The following is a 26,381-nucleotide window of genomic DNA, read 5'->3' on the forward strand; positions in this document are numbered from 1 at the left end:
GACACTACAATGTAGTGTCTTTTTACTGGGGCCCCCCACTTGGCGGTGGGGGGCCCCAGTCTAAGTACCTGCAGGGGGGCCCCAAGTGCTTGTGTTACGCCAGTGGAAAGAGGGTTGCTTTCTGGAATCTCCAGTGTAACATCCGCTGTTTTTGCTGACATTTTGCAAGATATACAGTTATTATTAAGGCTTAGGGTTAGTCCTTGAACAATAAGACACACTTTTTAAGCCATATAGCGAGGATGAGTATGGCCTACGAGAGAAAGTTTGCAAAATGAAAATGTGATTGTTTACAAGACTTTGGATGTGTGTTTCAAAAGTCTCATCTTTTGGGCGGGGAACCCCAGAAACCCCTCTTTTTGGTGCGTATCCTAACAGGAGGACAGACATCTGGCCTCCACATGAATCTCAGGCTCCCAAGAGATACACACACGCACGCACGCACGCACACACACACACACACACACACACTAAACCTCCTGCTTCCTGAGAGGGGTCCCTCAAATGCGTGCACCCCCTTAAAACATTTCTGTTCAGCAGCTCCACTCCATATCACACACACTGCCTTGTTCTCAACCCCCCCTGTCGTAGCATTAGCTCCAAACATCTCCCCCATCCCCCCTCGTCCACCCACTCTCTGCAGCTTGTACCACCCCCTCACATGGCTCCGAACCAATAAGGATCTCCATGCTCTGGTTGTATTATATCTTGTTTTTGTGTTTTTCTCATGGTACTATCTGACATTGATACGTTTCATTGTCCATTGTTTTTGTGTTGGAAACACTCCATACTTATCTAAAGCAAAAGCAACAAACAAACAAATAAAACAAAATGCATAGATTGATGGGGGAAGCTTCCTGACTCTTTATCATCCACAAAAAATCCAGCTCTGAGACACTCAACAGTCACTGTGGACTATAACAAGACTGAACATTGCTGTGAGCTTTCAGAATCTGTGTGTGTGTGTGATGTGTCATGTGGGAAATGTAGGACATGATGCAATAAATACAGCAGTAAAGTATACATGAAGATAAATGCTAGTTTCACAGGGATTATTTCTGAATTTGTTAATTACCATGTGCATTTCAGAGTCCATAAAGCAACCATTTTAGTTGCACACTTTCTAGAAATATCTCTTTGACTAATGGAAACCGTTTTTGCGACTGTAAAGACTGAAGAACCAAAGATGAAAGTTTGATCAATCAACAAAGGAACTGATGATTTTGGTGAATCTTGATAGGATTTCAAAGAGGGCAGTGTGTTGGGGCACTAACGGCAAACACTCTGATATCATCACTGTGCTTATCGTGGCAAAGAATATCAGGTTATCCTCGTGAAGTAGAAATAAACTGTTCAGATACAGGTGCCAACCACCCTGAACAGAGCAGAGCAGGTTATTTAACATTGTCTTCATTCGACAGGTACAGTAGACTGAAGGAAGGAGCAGTTGTGTTACAAACTCATCAACACCAGGACATGCTTTCCAAAGAGGCCGGAAAGGAAGGGTGCCCCAAAAATGAGTTGGCATTTGTTTGCAGTTGGCATAACAACCAGGAATGTTGTTTGTCATTGCATCCGTCCATCAGCAGGTTGCGAAAACAGAGGGAGTTTACGCAATTGGAAAGCTAGGTGGGGAAACATAGGAGTGACACACCTGATGGCGACAGCATAAAAAAGATAGAGAGCAAACTTGGCTGAGATCCAGAGGCAGAGGGAATACCAGAGTATGTGCGTATGAATCCAAAAGCAGCGTGGGCGGGCGTACAAGCATGAGAGTAGAGTGCACAAACAACCTCACATTGAACATCTGTATGAGTGAAGTTAACCATAACCGAGTCCTTTTTTCATTCTGTTGGTTCAGAGAAAATCTAAGCTACCTCCATTTATTTGTACCCCAATAGTTCCTAGAATCCTGGCTTTGATAGTGCTATGATCGAAAAAGTATTACTTTGTATAATTGCCTAAGAGTGATACTCATATCTGTAAATGTGTAGCTGGATCCACCAGCTGGTTAGCTTTGCTTTTGCTGGAAAAGTCATTAGTTAGTTCTCCAGAGCTTACTGTTCTTGAGAGCATTTGGGAATGTTAGTTTGGCCACTTTCAGCAGTGAGATATTGGCCAAGACATAATAGTCTAACAACGCAACAGAAACCAGTACTCCTCCCTTCCCACCCACTGACTGAATACTACAAGTCACCACAATTCACTTAAACACACCTATTACCACCACGTAGCCTCTCCCTGATGTCTCATGTAAGGCTGAACGCTCTCTCAGGGTGAGCAGACCTACGGTACACTCACAAATAAAACCCCATGCTATGCTAATACCTTATATTGGCTCTATGTAACTTAGTTTGGCAAACCTTTCTGACCACATGTTTGTGACAGTGACACAGTTGTGCTGCGGTCAGCTGACGGGAGTTAATGCAGGTCGCATGATATAAGTTATGAGCACCATCCCTCAGCCTTCTACTGTGTGTGTGTCTGTTTGTCCGTCTGTCTGTATATGTCTGTCTGTCTGTCTGTGTGTGACCTCAAACTTTCTGTATGCTTGCAATCATTACTGTCTCATATTTCCAGCCTTCTCATCATCTCCTCTACTTCTTCTCATATAGTTTAGTAATGCATTCCGACCTGTTCATCATCAGATGGCTATTATCTCTTTATTGAGCTTCCTATTAGCTTCCTCCCCATGAGTCATTTCCCATTGATTTAAGACCTGTATTAAAGAAGTACTGCTTGTCCAATATTGTATTTTAAGGGAATGTAACTCTCTAATGGTGTCCTTTTATTACACCTTTTTTTCTTCTATTCTATCTAAAAAACCCTCTTGCCTTTTAGTTGCTTTATATGCAGGGTGCATGTTGACACAATTTTATTCCAGTTCAAGTACTACAATAATAACTTTGGTGGAAAGTAAACACGGATGCTCTCGTACATGTATGAGTGCAGATGGTGACGTACTTTTTATATTTTTGGTTTGCTTTTTCTAATGCTTAAATTACCCCCAAAAAGCTGCTGCTGATACTATCTTTGGTGGTTTTGCTCCTCATGTGCTCTCAAAACACGCACACACACACACACACACACACACACACACACACACACACACACACACACACACACACACACACACACACACACACACACACACACACATTCACTCTCAAATGTACATAATGTTAAGAATACTTTTAACTATCACCTGCCAAATGTGGTTGTGGATATGCTGGCATTGAAATATATGAGGTGGAGTTATTGAAAACACCTTACATATACACAAACAAGCTGTAATAGACTGGTTCCATTATCATTCACCACTCCCTTTATCCATTGTAAAAAATGTCAAGCTACATACTTTGCTGCTGGTGCTCATCTTGAAATTCTGCTTTAAGAGAGTCGGAGAGTTATCAGACGGAGACAGAGAAACTAGTTTCACATTGAGGTCATTTTATGACCTTTATTGTCCCTGATTTGACTATTGGAATAAAAAGCAAGTGACATTGAGACAAGCAAATTTTATATTTGAAATATGAAAGCCTATTTATAAAAGAATGCATGGGATGTGAATTTCCACTGCATCAGTAGTCTTGAGAAGTGTACAAATGTGTGTGTGGAACTAAAATCTGTAAAAGTTTAGCTTAGGGGTGAAAGGAAGAGATGGAGAGGGAGGAAAGGCCTTGTATGGGTTTAACATGTAATCCACATCCGACTTATGACGCTCAGCTTTGACTGCAGCTTCCTGCGGATCCTATCCCGACAGAGAGGTCATACTACCATACTTTTAAAAATATGTTTATCAGACTGGCACTTGGAGAGCACAGATTTTTGCAAAGCTGGTGGTGCATTCACATGCTCCTTGGATGATCCCAGAGTGGGGAGGATGTTCTTCCGAAATTGGTACGTTCATGAGCTTTAAGTCATAATGTGAAAAGAAAAATTATGCTACAAAGGAGTTCTGTTGTATGTTTTTGCTCTGAGCTTAACAAAACATTCATGGCTGTTTCTGAGTTTTTGTTTGAACTTGAGACAACTTTCAGGTGAGTTTTCGTATTCTCCTAGTCGGGAACACCTTTTTCAGATTATCTGACAGCACATCCATGCAGCACAAATGCCCAATTGGAAGTGTTACAAAATTCAAACATACCTTCTGTTCTACGGTTCTGCTCTGAAATAAATTGGGTTCTTCTTTGGTCCATGCAAACACACTTGCTCCAAGTGTCATTAAAATCAGGTTAGTCGTTTTTTGTAATATTGCTAACAAACGAACAAACAGACAGACAGACAGACAGACTGAGCGCAAAAAAACCCATCACCTCCTTGACGCTAATCATAATGCTACCTGCACATACAGACCACCACCCGTATACAGTATGTGAGATAACTTGTTGCGGCCTGCACTCATCACATAAGGTGCTTCATGGGCACATCATGTTAGCCTCCTTCTGTGAGACGCATTAGTTGTTTGTACAGGAAATATCTCTAAACTACCTTGTGCATGCTTGCATACTATGTTCATACTGTCTTAGCGCCCAGTGTTTCCCCCCTGAAAGTGGTACGAGCAGGTCCCTGACCAGGGTGCAGAGAACATGTAATTGAGCCCAAAGGGAGACGAAGCATGAAACAAACACCACACCACCTTGTTATTAAGCTTTGTTGAATTTAAACAGGAGGTATATAAGTGCAGTCCAAAGGTTACAAAACTGCTCCTCTCCCACCTAAGCCCCGCCCTCATTACTCTCTGTAACAGCAGGTTGATGAGTTTATTGACACTAGGCTGCATGAGAATAGTTTACATTCATAATTTCAGAGTCCAGATTAGAAGATAAGGTTTGCCAAGTGTTTGAAGTCTTCATATCTGTATTTTCCTAAATTAAACGAAAAGCATGTTTGATTTCTTTTCTTTGATTTTTGATAAAAAATTCCTTCTTAACCTTTCTGAAAGGAAAGAAATATAGGCTGTTTTATTGCTTACACAATTTTCCTTAAATCATGGAGCAAAACACCTAAATATTAACCATTCTTGCATGGTTGAGTAGCGCGCATGTGCAATGCTGTTTATGCAGAAGGGTTTTTAATGAAAAGGTTTTAGTGAAAATGCATGTATTTGTGAAGTAGTGAGCCCATAACTCATAATACTATTTTATAAATGAGACATGGGTTATACTGCAAAAGGTTTTGGAGAGTTTGTAACCAGATTGTGTGAAAAACATGGCCCCCATTGATTTTAATCTATACGTTTTTTTTCCCAATTTATTTCTTCTTATTTTTCTTTCAAATTGGAGGATGAGTGTTGATATACAAATGGATATATATTTGGGTGAAATATTCCTTTAATGTATCGATAATAAAGGCCTCTTGTATCTTCGCAGAGAGATAAACCAGGATTTCTGCTGGGATCTGAAGTCTGCATAACCATGTTGGGTCGTTGTTACCTAAAGATGACCTTGTATGGTCAGATTAAATCACAGTTGGCCCTTTTGTCCACATAACATTTTATGGTCTGTTCATTTTATTGTTGGTAGCCCTGAATAGGTAATATGTTACTGAACTGGTGTTTGACATAAGGCTCTAACTTTATTGTGCGTTATATAGCAGGGCCCTGTGAGATGTAGTGCTATCAGCCTTTATGCAAAGATTAGGTAACGAATAAATGTCTTTAAAAGAGACATTACCTTCAATAAACTAGAAACACGTGCAGAGCAGAGAAAAAGAAGATCCTGTTTTTAAAATATTACATTTCAGTAGAGGGAATCTCAATAGTATCATATTTATTAAGTAGTTATATTTTGTATACAGGTAATTGTGATTTCCCTGGATTCCTTCCTTATGATGTATCACCCATCCTTTGTTACTTAAGTTGTCTTTATCATCTTATCTTAGCGTTGAATAAGAGGTAGTTATGACATTCCTACTCCCGTGTTCTATCGCCTTTTATCTTCCCGGGTCAGATAACACTTGATATGAGCCACACTAAACTGTGATGTGGCTGTGGTTGAATAATGTTAAATGTTATAGAGGTTAACCCGGATGTATGGTCGTGTTATCGCACGTTCAGGGTAACAGAAGAGGGTCTAAGAGTTCATGCAGTTATTGTTTTTGCTTTGGGGTTGAACCAACATGGATGGATGGTTTTATAACACACCCCACTCATTCCTGCGTTATTTTTACTACAGGTATTTTGCATGTAAACGGAAAGCAGTCTGCAGTCCTCTTATGTTTGCTTGTTAAGATGTTAGACACATATTCAGTGTGAGGTGGTATTTTCTTTGAGAAGAAAAAGTTGACGCTATGCAGGTTAATCTGGGATTTTAATCTACATAATTTCAGTGCAATCCAAATCAAATCAGGTGTTTAATATTCACCTTTTAAAGAAAAAACTAACATTTGCTGGTCCAACTTCTTTAGTGTGGTTAAGCTAAATAAAAGTCAAGGAACACTCATTATTAAATGGTTGAATCAGTCAAATTGGTTTATTTAAGAATTGTTTTGGAATCAAAGCCAGTCAATAATTTTTTAATTGACTGCAAAGATCAACAGACATGTGATTAGGTTCCAGTTCATTTTGTCATGGCCATGTTCATGTTTTTTCAGACTCAGCATCTTTATCACCTTTAATGCTGACACCTATACGGCCACCACTGTGCATGATACAGGAGAATGTGTGTGTGTGTGTGTGTGTGTGTGTGTGTGTGTGTGTGTGTGTGTGTGTGTGTGTGTGTGTGTGTGTGTGTGTGTGTGTGTGTGTGTGTGTGTGTGTGTGTGTGTGTGTGTGTGTGTGTGTGTGTGTGTGTGTGTGTGTGTGTGTGTGTGTGTGTGTGTGTGTCTTTTGAAAAGCCAAATGTTCTGTTGACATAACTGTTTTCCTCCCAACACGCTGACTTTGATGAGGCAGCCGGTTTGTGTTTGCAATGCGTGGTGCGTTCACTGTCGACACTGTAGGTGTTCATTGAAGTGTTCATCATCACTGTCATTATAACCTGACAACAGGTGTAGGCTTTGATTGCTAGTGTGATTATTTTGAGTGTGTGTGTGGGTCAGGGCCATTCCTCAAATCACATTTTGTATTATTCATTAGAAGAATGCACAATGACAATATGTTTTTTAATGAGGCTAAACAAATGCGATGTCTGTTGTTTTTATTTATGTGTAGGCGAGGGTTGTAAGGACAGAGGGTGACATCTGCTGTACAGATTCTAAATACCCCTGAAGATATTAGTGAATGTTGATGTTGCTTTGTAAATAAAAATGACTAGAATGGGGCTGTCGTATAGCTTAGTTAGTAGAGCTGAGGACCCGGGTTTGAATCCGGCCCGAGACCATGTGCTGCCTGTATTCCCCCTTTCATAGCTGTCACTCAAATAAAGGCACTGGTTGCCAAAACAAATCTTACTAGAATGACTGCTTTGTAGCAAGATATTGCACTGTTGACTTTCCTCAACTGACCTGTCGCACGTAAGTGTATCGCATGACTGACATTAGGGAGGGGGATCCAGTGAAATCGAACACAACACACAAACACAAGATGCTCCTCAAACGGAGCCATGACTGAAAGTTCACTGTGGGTCCCATGACCCGTACTAATAACCGAACCAAAGACATGACTTCCTCTGCTCTCTCCTTCAAGTACGCTCTTCATTATCCTCACTTCCACAATTCACTCCCCTGATTTTGAAACATGGCAACACAGATGGTAGATCTGCAACTATTACATTACTAATGAATTAGCTGACTGAAAAACATTTAATGAATACATTTGAAATATCTGCTGTTGTAATCCTCACACATATGGAGGCTTCCTGTTTCTCTGTTTTATGTCCTATTAAACAAAGTCTTTGAGTTTTGGACTTTTCACTTACATATACCTGTGTGTATTACACAGTATTTGTACAGCATTTAATTTTGCACTCTGTTGTATTTCTTTTATATGTACATACTCTTTCTTATTCCTGCTACTTACTTCCAACCCTTTTTGTCTTTTATTTTTAAGTCATGTTTGGGACATTGTTGGATGGAACTAAGCTGTTGTGCATCTAATAGTAAAGCATTTGAGTTTTTGAAACAAAATACATTCAAAGACAAATCCTGGATACTTTTGACTTTACTCAGATGTTTTTGTCTTCCTGTAAAGTGGTAGAAAAAGTACATTGTGGCACTGCGAGCGTGCTCTGAGTGTGAATGAAGCTGATGAATGTTTAGGGGAGAGTTGGTGCCGTCTCCTGTGAAGTGTTGGCTGCACGGCCTGTTTTTGTGTAAACACATTTCTGTCAGCCACATTTTAGGCGTGCACACAGCTGCAGTGTGAGTGTTTGAGACGGCAACTTTCACTTCTGTCACACATGATGATCCCTCAGTTTAAAGTCAGTAGACAGTGATGGTGAAGTTACCTCTGTGTCGGACTGCCTTTGACCGATGCCTCTGCCATCTTGTGGAGATTTTTATGTCTGTCTCTGCACACTCTTTCATAAGCACTGCTCAGCAGAAATGAGTTATGTGGGTGGTGTCCTTCCACCTGGTCATTGCATAAAATACTGTCAAAGTGAAAGTAAAAAATGACTCAAATTTGATTATTATTAATGATTTCCCTATTAAAATGTACCACTTTAACTAAATTTAAGACGATTTCCTTAGGTATATTAGATTATTTTTTTATTTTATCCAATGTTCTCTGTTAACAAAAATGCATGTGATATTTTATGAGAATCAGGTTAGAAATGATAAGTTAAATTTGTCAGTTTCAAAACTCCAAATAGTAGTATACCTGCATCTTAATGTGCCCATGTCTACTATGCACCATAAACATGCATATAATTCATTGTGACCTTCTTATATCACTAACTTTTATATAATGAAAACTCATAACTCATTATAAATTATTACTTTTTCTATCAAGTATCACAATTGTATGTTAACAATTATCTGTATTTTAAAATGCTTCTTATATTGTTATAAAGAATATGCTATCAAAAGATTATAATGCATTATCAGTATGTGTGTTATGAATTAAACACATTTTATTCTTCTTCTTCTTCCGCAGGTGATCACCTGTTTCGGCCTCTCCGTGCTGTCCTACCGCTACATTGGCTTCTCCGTGGTGGCCCTGATGGTGGAGATAAACTCGGTGTTCCTCCACCTCAGGCAAATGCTGCGTATGGCCGGCAACACCACGGGCACCCTGTACCGGGTCAACAGCATCATCAACCTGGGCACCTACGTGGTGTTTCGCATCAACACGCTGGCCTGGATGACCCGCTGGCTTGTGCTCAACAGGGACAACGTGCCACTCATGGCCTACACACTGGGCAGCGTCGGCATGGCCATCATGACGGTCATGAATATTGTGCTGTTCTGTCGGCTACTCAGGAGCGACTTTTTGAAGAGCAGCACCCGGGAGAACAAGAAAGAGAAGGACATGTAGCAAAGAGGGGAAGGATACGATAAATACACAGACTCATTACTGTATGTTAACGCCCTGTGGCTGAGATTCGGCAGCCTGTGTGTAATTTACTTAAAGCTGGGAGATCTTTTTTCATCTCTGATACTGTATAGGTAACTGCACACAAGTAGTAAATGGCCTTACATCAAACACAGATAACACACGGCCATTATGTTAAAACTACATTTAGTTGTTAAAATGTAGGCGTGTGTATCTGTGTGGGGTTCAATCATCTCTAAGTGCCTGTAGTGGCTCACTAATGGTAAATGGAGGTTTTTTTAATGTAATGCCTTGAAAAACAACATCCAACGCCTTATTTCCCACATGGTGTTAAAGCTGAGTCTGTTCTTAAATCTAGCTGAAGTGAAGACGCACTGTTCATAAAACAAACCGGCCAACAATCACGTATATTTCCATAGAAAAGATGAAAAACAAGTACAAATATTTTAACTATCTAATCATTTTATTTATACATTATATGATACTGTTGTGGGTTATCATTGACATCTCACTTAGCAAAGGTTTTTCTTTCCAACACATCACTGCTACAGAAAACTGCCTGCTACCTCAGAAGGCTTTTAACATTATGCGCCTCATTCTCAAATAAGTTTGCTGTCATTTCTTTGTGTATTTAAAGCAGGAAAACTGCATTTCTCTGTGAGGATATCATAGAAACAGTAATAGGGTTATGGGTGAATACTTTGAAGTGTACACAAAACAGATCAGGATTGATAACATAATGCAGTTCAGCTTGTTATATTGCAGCCAAACATTTAAGATCGTAATGATTTTGCCAAATTATATTAAATCATGTTAATAATAAGTAAGAAATCATGAACCAAACAGCAAAAAATAAGTTGTAGATAAGATAAACCTTTATTGATTTGGGGGTTTACAGCAGCACAAAAATAGACAAAAGTGAGCGGTAAAGATAAATAGCAGGGATTTACTGTTATTATACACTTATTTCTACTACAACCCTCATTCTTAAAATATAATCAAAGAAATGTTGACTTAAACAGGCCATCAGTGTCCAGCATTAGTCAGTGTACAGGATGTCTGCTGTATTTTTCACACTCTTGAAACCCGTAAAATAAAAATAAAACAAGCTTAAAGACCATAAGAATTGATCCGAGATACTGACACAAATGTCTTGTATAGTTTGCATGTATGGCATTCGTGGTTAAGTGATTTGCAGTAGGAGTTTTCAGACGGGCAGAAGATGTGTTTCTTCGTTTGGCCTTTAGGGGACAGCACACTCCTCCACATCCCCTCTGATGAACATCAGAGGTGTCTTTGTTTTGTAACATCTTTGTAGATGTGGGTCTCCTGCCTGTTAATATGCCTGAAGAAATGCAGAAAAAAATCCTGGTCTGAGATCTGTGATTACAGCAAACCTCACACATGGCTGCTCTAACCACTCGTCATAGCATCACAGTCCTCGAGGAAACCATTAATTGTCTGCTTAGTGGGTTTTTTCTGTGAAATCCTTGTTTTGGGGGTATTTTTGTAATTTATTTGTACTCAAAGAAGTTATTGAATGTTTTGATTATAGTGAAGCTGACATGATTGCGTGAGTCGTGTTGTCCGCAGGCACTGTTCCGATTTTGGTCTTATATTTACATTAACTAACGTCCGATGGAGGAAGCTCAAAGTCATTTAGAACTGATCATGTTCAAACCGCTTAATCCAGCCTGTCCAATCACATTACAAACATAATTACAGACAGGATCATGCTATACTCAGAAACAAGTCCCAAATTGTAAATATAGCTTACAAAATGCACTAAACATACAGCACTGATTGAGAGGGAGACAGTTAAACTTGGATTATTGTTGTAGTAATTGATATTAGGATCAAAAGTAACTGCCTTTGTAAATTATATTGTGAATATCCATTTGCAATTTCGTTTTTTTCAATTCTTCAAAATGCTTCAGGCAGCTTTACTTTGTTGTAGTGAAGACACCTGGTGAAATTTAAGTTCCTTTTTACAATTGAGCTGATATTTGTGAACGTGTTAAAACTGTATTTTAATTGGAATTATACACGATGTTGTGATAAAATATAGTAGTGAAGTCTGAGCCTTAAATTATGATTGTGCCCAGGCCGCAGGATTATTATATGGTGTTGTATTTGTGGGTAGTGAATACAAGAACATTTTAGGAGAAAGTGGCAGCAGTTATGAAGTTTTGTTGCCACATCCCCTCCTATTTCTCATTATACACAGTGAATGTTGACTGCATTGATCTCCCAGAATCAGATTCTTTATCACACCCAACAAATCATATCAGATTTATGTTGTTGCTTGTTCATTTATGTGCTTCTCTTACGTTCTTTCTGGTAGTTGGTGAAATATTGTCTAATATTGCTAAGTATGAAAAAAGGAAATTCATAACAGTGAAGACTATTGACACTGTGCATCATTGCCTAAGACCTGAAACATCCGAATATTGAAACAATCGAGACCCACTGAGGTTGGGAAAGCAAAATCATCGTCTTTCCTCAGAGCATTGAATGTCACTGAATGATGCCTTGAAGTGTAAATATAACAGCTTTATTTTTTATTTTTTTGGCAGATTGTTTTTTAATTAAAGTTCCAATTTACATGTTTATGTATTAATATTTTTTGTTCGATGTAAACACACAAAAAATAAACACAAGAACAACAATGTGTTTTTCTTTCATTTACACACACAGAAGATTTTCAGTGAAGTTGATTTGTCTGTAAGAACTGCAGATTTTAAGTTAATGTAATGAGTTAAGTCAAAATATGTATGAATAATACATACCCATGAAATGAAACATACTCCTTATAGTAAACTAACTAAATACATTTACTACAGTATTGTAGATAACTTGTTTTTTGACTTATTTGTCATTTTTTAAAGTTTACCATTAAGGCTGCTTCATACTTCTTCTCCACTACATTTCAGAGGCAAATGTTGTATTTTTATTCCACTACTGTATATATCACTAGTTTCTTCGTACATATAAAACCACTCTTATATGAAAATAAAAAACAGGATAATATTATAACCACATGTGAACAGTTCAATTCTGCAGAATTAGTACATTCTTTGTACTATAAGTACATTTTGATGGTAATACTTTTGTACTTTAAGAATTTGTTGGGGAAATCAGGACTTTTACTTGACATGGAGTAATTTAGGTCAATAGTGTTTGTACTTTTACTTTAGCTTTTTCCATCACTGCCAGAATGTAAAGATCGACTGAATTACAATAAAGTAAAACAAAACGTTTTTTACAGGTCACATTGTATGATTTTGTCTTTTAATTCTGTGCTTCGTTTTCCAGTGACTTAGAACAGTATTGGATTTCCCTTGCTCTGTATTGATCCTCTTCGGGGTGAAGGTGCAGATAATGGCGGGGGGGCTGCTCCTCCAATCAGCTGTCTTTAGTCTGTGTCGTACGATGATCTCGCGGGTTCTGCTCACGGTCTTATTGAAAGCCTTGTTTTCATTATTCCCAGCTCAGCCTCAGTACATGTCTCAGGCTGGGGGCGAGAAAGAAGAATAAGGTGCGCGTTGTTAGGAAAAAATGAGCTGCGCACTTTACCGGCTGGGTTTTTGTGTTTCGACGAAATCCTCCTCTTACTGATGCTGCTCGGTGTTGCAGCGGGGAGCGGTTTTGCCGGAGGAGCGCGGTGCCATGCAGCGAGCTGGTTTTGCATTTTTACGCAGCTCTCCAGCCTCTCTGTCCTCTGATGCAGCGGCGTCACATGCGGCTGAAAAGCACTTTAAGGCTTTCGATAACATGTGTTTGGGTGAATGCCGCAGGCGACTGGATTTGGAGCAGCAGTGGAGTCCAGCATGCCCGGATCCGAGGACGCTCTTATAACAGCTGCGAACCATATTTAGTCGATTTTGGCACTTAACACACATTAAAAGGTAAGGAGAGATATTTGCATCGACTATAAAGCTAATGATAAGGCTCCATAATTGTCGACTGAGCTGCATCCTGATTATGAGTGCATGTTTTCTCCTATTTCTGCTGATTTCTCTGATCATCAATACCTTATTTATAGCTCCCACATGACCTCAATAAAGAACTTCCCTCTGTGGCTGACATAAGCAATGTTCCCAGTCTGGGAATGTGGCATTCAGCAGCTTTACAGTTTATTGTTGAATTTGAAAAGGTAGTATTTTGAAGACAAGCTGAAATGGATGCTGGTGTAACACAAACATCTACCAGTCCTATCATTCTGATTTTCTCTTCCTACAGACGCGACCATGGGGGATGAGAGCAGCCTGTCAAAGCAGATCGGGAGTGTGGAGAGGAGCATCGTGTTTCTCAAACAGGAGCACCTCACTTTACTGCACGGCCTCCACCTGGAGATCCTCTCCCTGCAGAAGCGATGCTCAGGTGAGGGTCACACTGCTTCTGCTGTTAGTGTGTGTGTGAATGGGGGAGCAAGTTGAGTTTTTGAAGTACTTCAATATGACTTATTCCTACTTACGCAGGTGTTTAGCCTACTGGCTGTCATAAAGATTAAAGAAAAACATTTGAAACATTTTTACATTGTTTATTGGTGCGTTACAATAAGCTGTGAGGATAAACTAACAATCTTAAGTGATTTACCGCCAAGGACTGCAACTACCTATTATTAATGTTCAAAACAATCCCAACAATTTGACATGTTCAACCTACTTGCATTACTCGAGCACATTTGAGAAGCCAGAACCTAGTGTTTGGCCTCTTTATTTGAAATTCTTTGAAGTTAATTGCCTAATAATTTCAGTACTAATGAGCCCACATGAAAGTGAAGGATTCCTTTGGTGTCTTTTTTTGCTACTATAATCAGCAAGGACACCTCTCATTGACCCTCTGAGGGGAGATTTACAGAGATTTTTAATTACAGTCCTGATGTATTATGAGATAGAAGTCAGCTTTTTGACCTTTTCTAATGAGTTTCTTTTTCACTTTTCCATAATCCATTAAGCCTGCACCAGATATATTCCTATCCTATTCATTATTTCATCTTCATTTGATGGACCACATTTGTAAGGAAAATAAGCTACTGTTTAGTAACAATCAGCAATGCAGTTTTTGTCACTTTCATAAGAAGAGAAACTAAATCTGCTTACAGGCTTCATTGTTTGTGTATGTGGTGTGAACGTGTGTGCGTGCGTGCGCGTGCATGTGTGTGTTTGTGCAGCATCAATCAACAATGGCTACATGGTGATGTCATGGTACAATTCCTGTAGATTGCATCATTTCCTGTTTCTGGCCTAATGGATATGTCATCCATTTAATCAAGCAAGCAAGTGCATATGATCACACACACACACACACACACACACACACACACACACATACACACACACACACACACACACACACACACACACACACACACACACACACACACACACACACACACACACACACACACACACACACATACACACACACACACACACACACACAGGTTTGTTTTACTTTAATAGCGAGGATGTTCTATTTCATTTAAGTAATTCCCTTGATGCTTTCCTTATACTTTTGTTATTAGTGTCACATATTCTAAATCAAACCTGCCCATGATTGCAACATAAATGAACACACATGCATGCACACATACAAGACAGACAATCCACACACAGAGAGATGAACCTAAACATATCCATCCTTGTTAATCCGTAGATCCCGTATCTTTAGTAATCCATATGAACAGGATTGTGGTTAACAAATACATGGGGGAGTAGGTTGCAAGGGGGGGAAGGGGTTTGTGTGCATATATATGTGTGTGTGTATCTGTGTGTGTTGTGTTTGAATGTGTGTGTGATAGAGATGGATAGGGTGAGCTGGCTCAAAGCCAATGTCACCAGTTTTGTAGAAAACAACCCCCTCAATCGCTTTGTAGCTTTGCTGAATAATCACATCTGGTCCAAAAATAATAAATACTGTGCACGTTAATAAGTGTGTGTGTGTGTGTGTGTGTGTGTGTGTGTGTGTGTGTGTGTGTGTGTGTGTGTGTGTGTGTGTGTGTGTGTGTGTGGTGTTGATAGATGCATGGAGAGAAAGGGACTCAACACACAAACACAGATTGATGTAACACATTCTTTATATTTGTATCCATGTTTATGAGTGCATCATCTCCATGGGGCCAAATTTGACCTTCAGAAAGACAATTGTTTTTTAAATAAAATACTTCGATCAATAAAGATCTCTTAAGAGAGTTCACTGCATTTTCCTAGTAGCAAACAACATATTTCTTTCAAAAATCCCTCTAACACAAATATAAATCTGTAGCATGAAGCAGCTGAAATCCTGAATCTGCACTCTATCTAACACAGCCTTTCATTTCCACACTCCTCAAAGGTTTTTATGGGATTCTTATGCAGGGACATCATTACACCACATCTCTTTCTGCAGAGCATCTTTAAACCTTCTTATGAAATGATCATGCCAAAATGGCTATCTGTTAAAAGCTTTTGCAGGGGGGTGTATGTTTTGCCTGCAAATTAAGATTAAATGACCACAGTATATTGTGTTTTGCCCCTTTAAAAATATATATATATTCAAATCATATCAAATTGAATTTATAAAGCCTAATATCACAAATTACTCATTTGTCTCAGGGGGCTTTGCGGTTAGTACAGCATACTACACCCTCTGTCCTACAACCCTACCAACGTTAAAACGTTTTTACCAAGTAAAAACTCCTGTGTGGGAGATAAACTTCCTCTGGCATGAATTTATTTTCTAATCTTTATCATTTAATTTTTTAGCATTGGGATTTGAGCATTTCTTGACCTTTTGCATAAACAAAAACCCAAATAACACACAACATGAAAGGAGCAACCCCAAAAAGCATTATAAGGCCTCTTTAACGTGGATCAGTGAAGTCTTGTTTCAGTACTTCTGATTGTTATTTCACAATGTAATTTGTGCATTTGCGCACTTTGCTGTTTCTCTCACAGTTGACAGTGAAGCCAGAACATTTGGGAGACTTTCTGTTACTTCATAGACCATTTAATTGTAAAAGTAGTGTACACTGTATTAGTCTTTTTATCGCTGATGTTTTTTACACATTAAACGTTTTTAAATTGTACATTTGGTTGTTGGGTTTGTGTCTTATTAAGCACGGATGTTGTTGAGGTCTGATGGTCGTGCAGAACAGTCGGCAGAATAGACTAAATCTCAGAGTGCTGGACTATACCTATCACTTTTCTCTCCCAGATTAAGTATTTATTCCTAGGCATTTAAGTCCCAGAGGGGCCTACTTGAAGATGTATTACTTTTGAGAACATGGTGATATAACCCGTAGTTATCTCACTTTTTTTTACTGTTTAAAGAAGTTCCAAGATATAAAATGAGGTAATGCTGGACAGTATTGGGGCTATAGGTGCTTGTGATAGGATAGTGCAGTCAGCAGGTGTGGTCAGCTTTTGCTGCCAGCTCAATAATGTGCAGCCTGGAAGGAGACTGCAAGGTTGATCTGACCATGTTGCCGTGCACATTAGCTCTGCCTCTATACCGCTGACTGTCTATAATGTCCTCAACTCTCCTTTTCATCCACTTAAAGGCTCTTATACTTCTCTCTCCTTGAACAACAAGCAAGTCAATTTCTATTATTTTTTTTCCTTCTTTTTCTTTAATATAATGTGTTAGTTGTGCATCATAGGAATCAATGAGGTGTGTGTGTGTGTGTGTGTGTGTGTGTGTGTGTGTGTGTGTGTGTGTGTGTGTGTGTGTGTGTGTGTGTGTGTGTGTGTGTGTGTGTGTGTGTGTGTGTGTGTTTATCATCCAAGATATGGTTGAACATTCAAGGTTGAACCATGAAACAGAACCTTGAATGCTTAGTGAGGCTGTAGGAGATAAGCCAGAACCACCAAGCATACTACGCTCGGGATGTGCTGAGCTCCTCCTTTTCTTAGTAGTCGACTTTCTGCAGTTAATTCACCCTCAAGTCAACACCTACATTTCTTGCCTGGCTTAATGTTAAGCTTTTTTTCTTTTCTAATAAATAACTATTAAAGCATTATTTGTTTGTTTGTCAATCTCTGCATAGTATGGTCTGTTTTGCTTCATAGTTAGAATTTTAATTTTAGTAATCTGGTTTTTCCTCACTGTAAATTATTGACGTCCTTATATCGTTATTTCTCATTTTTACAATTTTTATTTCGATAGAATGCTGTTGTTTTTTCAGATTGATTGATATGTGGCAGTTATGAAAGAGAATAATGATAGATAACGGGAACTCTCAAAGTCTCCCATATTTTGCAATCAATTCACTACATAAACAGCAATCAGGTTGTCTTTGTAGCGCCGCCTGTCTGAGTTCCTCTATCCGCCCTTGCTTCACTATCTGTCGTCATCTCTTCATGCCAGCTGCATGGGTGGGCGTGTAAAGCTGACTGCAGAGAGAAAGGGTGTGACAATAGGAGAAGAGATGCTGGGTATAACACATGTGCTCTTTTAGAGTCTGATTTAAGTAAGATATTTAGTAGATATTCATAGATTGAAAGAATGTGTTTAATTAGTTGAATGGCTTATTGAACGTTAAAGTTTCTGAAATGATCTAATCCATGCTGGATTAATCTAATAGTTACTGGAAGCACACACACAGAAACACTGTTGTTTGAGTGTGAGCTAAATGCTGAATGTAGAGTTTTCCCTGCAGTCCTAGATGACATTTGAAATGACCGACAGGCCAGTCACGACCAGCAGTCAGACAACCTGTCAGAGACTTTAAGCCAAATGTTTTTTTATCAAGGACAATCTAACCCTTCGAAACACTGAGCACCATAGACCAGTCTGCTGCATTATTTTCTCAAAAAACCTAAACCATTAGTTGATGTAATGCACTGACATGAGATATAATCCATTCAGCATCTAAAAATGCCAGAATGCCAGATATCATATCATTTAGTATTTGGATAATCCTAATCATATTGGAGGAGGATCTCTCATTGAGCTCTCTCACTGCCTCCTGCACTACAAAAAACAAGTCTGACAATCATGGATTTATTGTCCAATCGAGCTTTGAGACAAGCAAGCTGCTGAGTGTTGTTTTTCAGACAAATAGTTGCATGACATACAGTACATCATTATTCAGAAGAAACACAAAGTACATGATACAATATTCAAAAGAAAGTCAAACTTTTTATACAAATGTTATAAGAAATGAGGGATAGGACGATGTATGACTTTAACAGATTAAGATACAAAACACTCAAAGTAAATGAGTTGTGGGGAATTTCCATTATCAGGATAGACATAAATATCCTAACCTATGTGACTTAAAAAAAACGTGTTGTTAGCTATCATGGCAGAGAAACAAAAAAGAGGCTTATTTTACAAATAAATACAGGATGATCATGTAAGAAAGAGCAAACTCACATAATGTTGTTTTTATTTTTCCTGCATGCGGGAGCATATGAAATATGACTTTATGAATGTTTGTTTTTCACTAAAAAAGATGTCCTATCTGTGATGCAATACAATATTGGTTTGTTAAGAAATGTAAGGTAAAGTGATTCCAGTACAGTTAAGTCCCATTTTAGGAGTTGTATCCATATGTTGAAACAGATTGCCCAGCCAGGAGTTTGTATTTAAGTGAATATTGATTTCAGGGAGGAATGCTAATAATGCTTGTATGTCTTATTGAGGTTACAGTAAAGTGAGATTTCCCCCCAGACAGTGACAAGTAATTTAACAGGACTTCAGTCTTTGATGTAAAGTTTCAGATTTAGCTTCATAAATTAAGTATGAGCCCAATAAAAATATGCTGGAAACTGCTTTAAGCATCTGTTATGCAGCACACAGAAAAACATCAGCATACAGCTTTAATAACACATCTCAGCGTCTTCATTTAAGCTTTTCATGTGTTTTTTATATATTTCTGTCTTATGTAACTACCTGTGGTTTTTTGTTTTCCAGAGTTGACAAGTGATCTAGAGGTGAAGCCTCCAGGAAGAAATCCAATAGGTATGTTTAAAAAACCCACTATAATGCCCATATATTCTTCACACACCTCCTTCATGAATTAGCTCTAATTCTGCACTTAACACAGAAAAACAGACATGTTTGCATCTCTTTGGGTTTATTTGTCTTCGTTGCACTCAACCTCAACCCCTTATCCACCACAACCCGACGCCTGCTGCAGCCCTCTCTGCCACCGTCTGTCCTCTCCACCCTCCCATTCCCGAGGGGATAGATCCCTGTCAGCCACCCTCCTCCCTCCGCACACGCTGCCTCCCTGTCTCTGTCTCTCATGGCTGTATCTGTGTTTCTTTGGTTAAGCACTATAAAAATGTTAAGGGCGGAAACATTTATATGAATTTCTGGAATTGGTTTGGTACAGATTTTTTGACACATCATGATATGTTTTATATTTTTTTTTTCAATGAAAATTAGGTTAATAATCAAAACTATATATATATAAGTTCCCCCAATATTGTAAATAAATTGCAACATCAGTCAAAAATATTCACAATAATTCAATATCTCTCTTAAATTCAGTCAACCCAGACAGACAGCAGCGAAGACTGTTTGTGGTGTTCGGATGCAGGGAAGCAGCAGTCACCATTTTGTCACACCAAATTAGAGACAGAGCAGGGGAAGAGAAGTCAAAAGGCTGTGTGTGTGTGTGTGTGTGTGTGTGTGTGTGTGTGTGTGTGTGTGTGTGTGTGTGTGTGTGTGTGTGTGTGTGTGTGTGTGTGTGTGTGTGTGTGTGTGTGTGTGTGTGTGTGGTGTGTGTGTGTAGAAATTAATGTGGGGGGTTCGTGTTTGGCTGCATTACTGAGCTATTAGACCCCATCTCCTTTTCCAGGACAGGTTATCCCCAGATCCATCAATACAGCACGGCGCTCTGCTCTCCTCCCACCCTGACAAATTGATCCATCCTCTTTTTCTTTCCCTGCTCTCGTTTTTCCTTGTCGTCCCAGAGGGAGGGTCCATTTACAAGACTTTGCTGAGAACAAGAGAGACGTAGAGTCAGGGAAAGGAGAGAGGAAGAAGTGGAAGGAGAGTGGTATTAAAAGGTAGCAGAGAGGGCGATTAAGGGGAAAAGACAAGGCGGCAGGATGCGGTCAGCTGCAGACGTGGAGGAGACGTATGGAAGGATATTAAGATCACTTTAAGTACTGTAGTCTATACTTAGCAAATGAGCTCAACCTGGGTGTGGTGATGGGTGACAGAAAACCTGAGACTGATCGGTCCTCAGAGGATTTATTCTGGAAGAGAAAGGGGAGATTGAGAATAGATATGGGAAATACAAGAAAAATCACAGAAAAACTTACACTTGGTACAATAACGAAAAAGTTATATAAGAGAAAGCTAGAGTAAGGGAAAATGCCATGAAGCATAAGATGAATCAGCTTCAAACTCAAAGCTTTTATCCATGTATGAATCCTAAGATGGATCATAGTTCAACCTGCATGCCTCACCAAACTTCCCTGCAGCATTTGGGATGCTCCTGCCCTGCAAACCTGACCTATTTCTATCTGCAGAAGCATCAGTGCCAGCTCCTGTGGATGTAATCCTCCACTAAGTCAGCCCTGAGATTGCTTTACATTCACACCTCCCTCTCCTCTGGGGAATTGCCTGTCAGAGAGCACAAATGTTGTCAAAAGAAGCAAAAATAATAAGCAGACTTCAGCATTAAATCTGACATTGGTGAGGTTGAAGTTCATGGTAAAGGGGGCCTAAAGTGGTGTTTTTTATTTAGAGAAATGTAGTTGATGTTATAGCATTAAGCCAGTGGACTTTGGAGTTGGACTGGACTTACATTTGGTAATATGTATCAGATATATATATATATATAAAAGACAGTAAGGTGTCTTATTGATTGTTGGAGCAGTATGCCTACACTTTGTTGACTGATTTACACGTTTATGTTTTCGCATTTGCCCCCTTGCATAATGCTAAATCTATTCAGATATTGAAAACGGAAATGCAAAGTCCAACTGAAAGGATTTTTTGAGTTGTTGGTCCAAAGTATTTTAGAAATAATTTGTGATACAATGTGACTGTTTTATTCATTTGAAAGAAGAGTTTGTGGCATTTGAGTCCACCTTTTAAAACAAATCCCTAAGCATGAAGGGTATTAAGATGAAATACTGCCCAGCTGTCTGTCATTTTAGAGTGGGATAGAGATTACACTTTCATAAATGTGTCATTTCCAGCTCCTAACCAGCACTTATGCAACTAAATGTTTCTATTTTTAGATCATCCTTCTCAAACTGTGAGCAATTTGGTGATATCCCAAATACTCAGACTTGGCCTCGTTAACTACTCTATATTTTATAGAGTGACTCAAAGTCAGCATATGATCTGGACAATCCCTTTTATCAGACATTATGCAAAGACATTCAAAAGACAGCAATACCATGTTCTGCAGCTCCACAAGGGTTCACACTCCCTCCAATTTAAAATAAGTAATCTCTTAGCTGAAAATGTCCAGAGACAGTCAACAGCGACTCCAACGTTTAGATCTGTTTTTTAGAACAGCAGGCATCTATGATCTGGACAATCTCTGATTTGAGCCTCTATGATAATACGTCCCGGGGATTAGAGCTTGTGTGGCCAGACAAATGCTCAGTTTTGGGAGATAAGTAACCTACTGCTCCATGGTAACGCACAAGTGTTTGAACTGTGTATGTGCTGCTGTCTATGGTTTGTATATATAAGTGATGATTTTGTTGTACAATGTAGTAGGTTGTGGATAGAGCATTGAACTTATTTTGCTCCTGTGTAATTGTTCAGCTCTGGTGAAAAACAGGTACAGAATATATTTATGTAAGCCCAAATGTAGGCATATGTTCAGTTTCACACGTATAGGAACTCTTATTTTTAGACCTACAGGTTTTTTTTAAATGTTTGCATTTCTGGTCCTTCTGTGTGTCAGAATTACAGGAGGAGGAGGAGCTGCTGGAGAACCGGTGTTGGGACGTTGAAAGCCGGCTGGACGAGGAAGAGTGCACTATAGGAGAGCTTCGTCAGGAACTGAGTCACAAAGGGTCTTTGGTGGGAGTCCTCAGAGCCAATCTCAAGGAAAAGGAACGCCATTTCCTGGAGGAGCTCAAACACCGGAGCCACTGTTCAACCATCCTGAACACAGAGCTGCAGAAACAAACAGAGGCAGCAGCGTACCTCTCCTTCCAGCTGCATGCTGCCCGGCAGAAACTGCACCACCAGCGAATGCAGCAGAGGCAGGGACTCCTCGCCAGGGCCAACAGTCAGGCTGCACATTACGGTGCCGAGCAGATCTCTGTCTCTCCACAGAGGCCTTCAGGAGCCTCCCCTTCCTCTCCCGTGGTTAAACCCAAGCGTAAGAGCGTCAGGTCGTCTTTGAGAGTGGAGCGTTCCCGGGAGTGTGTTCCCATAGAGAAAGTGACGGGCCCTGCTGAGCCCACAGCCATGCCAGACCCTGCACTCTTCCTCCACCCACGCAGGCACAGGGCCCGCTCCAGGCACACTTTGGCACAAAGACAGCCTCCACTGGGGCCGGAGAGGGAGGATGAGGAGGAAGGAGGTGGTGAAGGGCCAGTGGAGCCTCAGGGTGGAGCTGCCAGACTACTGTCTTCAGCGGCAGCGCCCCCTGCTGCTGAGACGAAGGCAGATTAGCGAGTACTGAGACCCGCACTTTAAACTGCAGTTTGATCACTGTATGATCCTGTGAGACTGTTAATGCTGTTAACTGTTCTGCACCTTGACTGAATTGATACTGCGAGTGGTTTTAGCTAATTAATTATTATCTTACGCTTATTGTAGACACTTTTTTAAAATGGACTTTGAATAACCTTATATAACTTGCAAAGAAAACTCAGAAAGTGTCACTTTAAGTCAGTCTTAGATGAATCATCTGTTTACACTTGCGTCACATGCTCAGTATACTGTGGGGCCTTACTTCAAATCAACCCCTTTTGGATCTATGTTGATGGTGAGTGGCCATTTTAGGAGGACTACAAGCCCAACCAGCTGTGAGCTTTCAAGGCCAAACATAAATCAAACATGTGACCAAACATTTGTGTGGCCCCTGACTGAGGCACAGCTGAAATATCTGTTCTGGTATGTTTGAGCCTTCCCTGTGAAAAAATGTTGACTGAAAGGAGGTGTGTTCCTGTGATAATATTAAGAGTATAAATACAGAGGACAGTCGATTACAAGCAATGACTTCCAAGGAAACAGTCGATCAGTTCTATCTTTATTGAACGTATACCTTGCTGGTAGGTTTCCATGACAATTTGTTTATACGGACACAACTCGGGTGTTGTGTCAGCAATATCCCCAACCAATTTGTTCTTTTTAAAATGAAACAGAACCTGTTGTTTAGCCTAACCTGGCCCATTTATCTATGTCTGTAAGTTAAAGTTTACCCAACAACCAAGAGCACAGTCCAGGAAACACTATTTTTTGTAGAAACAGACTTTGACACAAGCCCTGCCAACAGTTAAAACTGTTTAAAATCATTGTTCACAACTTTAACTGCAGATAATTACGCTTCAGTTAGCTTTCCTTGGTGCAATTAAACTAACCCTTGCTACAATTTAAACTCTACTTATTACAGTCGTTGTTGTGGGCCCGTAAATCAATTAATACTTTATATAAGACTCTAGGTCTATTTGAAAAATGAAAACAAATGAGTAATTGAACAACTTAATGTGAAGCAGCTGTTAAAAAGAAATCACTTTTATCATTTGTCAAAACCTGTCTTATTTGCATTTCTGTAAGCATGGTATACTGATGGTAGAGGACAAATCAGTTATTTTGGCCACGTGCAAACTACGTCTTACAATATTTAGACCGTTTGTTTATTAAAATATACACACAGAGGCACATGATCGCTGCTTTAATTTTTCTGCTTTCTATAAACAGATTGTGATGTGTTGGACCATGCGTTAGACTCAGGTGTTGTGTGTGTACTAAACACACACAGCACTACTACTTCAACTAGTTTGTGTTTGAGGCTATATTGTTGAGGTTTCTTTTTTCACCTCAGGCAAAACAGATAATCACGAGCTTGACTGCAGGTTTAGGTGTGTTTTCAACCAAAGTGGGCTTGACGTGTTCTATTGGCATTCTGTTCCTTTTTACATTTTACACAAGTTCCCAAGAGGAACACCTATACAGTGACTGTATGCTGTAAATGAGGGCAGGCAGTGTGAGTGTGTTATCAAAACACATGCATATAGTGGCCCCTAGCGTAACAATGGGCAAATAGCAACTTGAAAACAAAGCAGTATAGGAAAGATCAAGTGATCACTTTAAACTATTATATTTTAATGTAGGACATACTTTTTATGTTATTTATTTTCTTTTGTCCACTCAATATCCTTATGTAATGAATGCCTTATAATAGGGGAGCTGTGGATAATAGAAATGCAGTGTGGAACATTTGTAAGTACTAAAGTATTGTGCCCTTTTGTTTCAGAAACCCTTTTATAAGACTCTTTGGGATTTGCATATAAACTCTATTACTCTGTGTAATGTGGCACCTCAGTTATTTTGAAGTTATGTCACAGTTGATTTATTCTTGAGCCATGACTCACTTTAGCATCAGTGTCTTTGAACGAGCCTTCCTGCATTTAGTTGTGTTTAGTTGCTGTGAGGCTTTTCTCGCCTTCTGCAGCTACTGATTAAAAGTTTAGCATTATGTTTAAGCAGTGTAACCTCAACAAAGCAATATATCAATATATTTCTATATTATAAGTATGTCACGTCAGCCAGTTTAAGGACACTTGGGGTATAAAATTAGATTTTATGATTGTTTAACTTTGTATTTTGTAATAGTTGAGCTCAGTATGTGTTGCTTAATATTTTTCTGATTGTCAAATGGATCGTTTCTGTTGATTGTCACTGCTGAATCTTTTAATGATTAATTTATATGTTACAGTTTATGGGAGCCATATTCAAGTGAGGAATCAATGCCGCATGTGCAGCCGTTTTAAGCAAATGGGCTTATGTTTATGCCACATGAGACTGCCTGGGTGAAAATGTAGCCTACTAAACCTCTGTTTTTGTCTGCTTTTTAGCGAAAATGCCAATGTTACAAAGGTTTTCACTCTCTTCTCAGCTGGTACCCATTAGCATGAATGTGTGCACTAATCTTCCTGAAGTTTATTGAGACGGCAGGGGATACAAGTACAAAGCTTTCTGGTTGAAAACTAATTTTATTTTAACAGAAATACTGAACTGAGACTGTTAGACTTCCTCACTCCACATCATCCTAACAAACGGCAGGTAGATTTAACTGTGCAATCACCTCTCTTCATAGTAAGTTTACGTCCTGCATACCCTTATGTCACACATTTTAGCCATACTTTGGTATTATGTAACAACTTTGATTAAACATCAACATGCAGGTTGCTGAATGCAGCTCCAGAAATTGTTTGTCTGTTTTGAGGGAAAATGCTAAAGCGCCAAAGAGGCCCAACACGAAAACTAAAATGAAGACGAAGGGTGTGATGCCTTAAAAAGGATGTCATGAACATTTCAGCTAAATAGAGAAAATCGTCACCACCTGATTTTTTCTTTTTAATGTCTTCCATCTCTCTGAACACCTTTATAATAACCCTAATCCTCATAGTATTAACAAATGTCAGCAGCTCTTCCTCTCCTGGCTGAGGTCCAATCAGTTTATTTTGCATCTTAGAGAAAAAATTCTGTGGACTTAATGCGGCACCATGAAGCATCTTGTTTGACATGCTATGTGGTCTCTAGCAATAATGCACCCAACATGGAGACGTTGCTCTGGGTCGTTGAATGGTGGTTTGGTCCTTGTGTGAGCATAAACTGTTGACTGATTACCGCATATACTGTGTTAGCTTCCTTATAGTGATCTACTGTACACATAATTGGATTAAAATGAAGGATTGTGTAGTTTGCTGTCTGCTCGTTATTGTTGCTTTAAAGTTTGAATTTCTTTAGAGAAATTCAAACTTTTTTTTGTAAGTGGTTCAATTGATTTATTATTTCCCTT

At 39.3% G+C, this 26,381-nt stretch overlaps 2 protein-coding genes across 2 annotated transcripts in view; both read left to right on the forward strand.

Moving 5' to 3' along the window:
* tlcd2 (TLC domain containing 2) overlaps positions 1–12,105 on the forward strand; it is a 24,978-nt gene extending 12,873 nt beyond the window's left edge. Inside the window, exon 4 of the mRNA XM_063906443.1 lies at positions 9,038–12,105. Coding sequence (XP_063762513.1) covers positions 9,038–9,418 — 381 coding nt within the window. The 3' untranslated portion in view covers positions 9,419–12,105. The remainder of the gene's footprint in view (positions 1–9,037) is intronic.
* Positions 12,106–12,895: 790 nt separating this feature from the next.
* On the forward strand, positions 12,896–26,266 carry ccdc92ba (coiled-coil domain containing 92Ba). The gene is made up of 4 exons (XM_063906442.1): positions 12,896–13,344; positions 13,679–13,819; positions 19,340–19,387; positions 22,308–26,266. The coding sequence occupies exons 2-4, from the start codon at positions 13,687–13,689 to the stop codon at positions 23,024–23,026; spliced, it is 900 nt and encodes a 299-aa protein (XP_063762512.1). The 5' UTR covers positions 12,896–13,344; positions 13,679–13,686; the 3' UTR covers positions 23,027–26,266.
* The last annotated feature ends 115 nt before the right edge of the window (positions 26,267–26,381 follow it).

Source organism: Eleginops maclovinus, chromosome 18 (assembly GCF_036324505.1).
Source record: "Eleginops maclovinus isolate JMC-PN-2008 ecotype Puerto Natales chromosome 18, JC_Emac_rtc_rv5, whole genome shotgun sequence".
Lineage (NCBI taxonomy): Eukaryota > Metazoa > Chordata > Actinopteri > Perciformes > Eleginopidae > Eleginops > Eleginops maclovinus.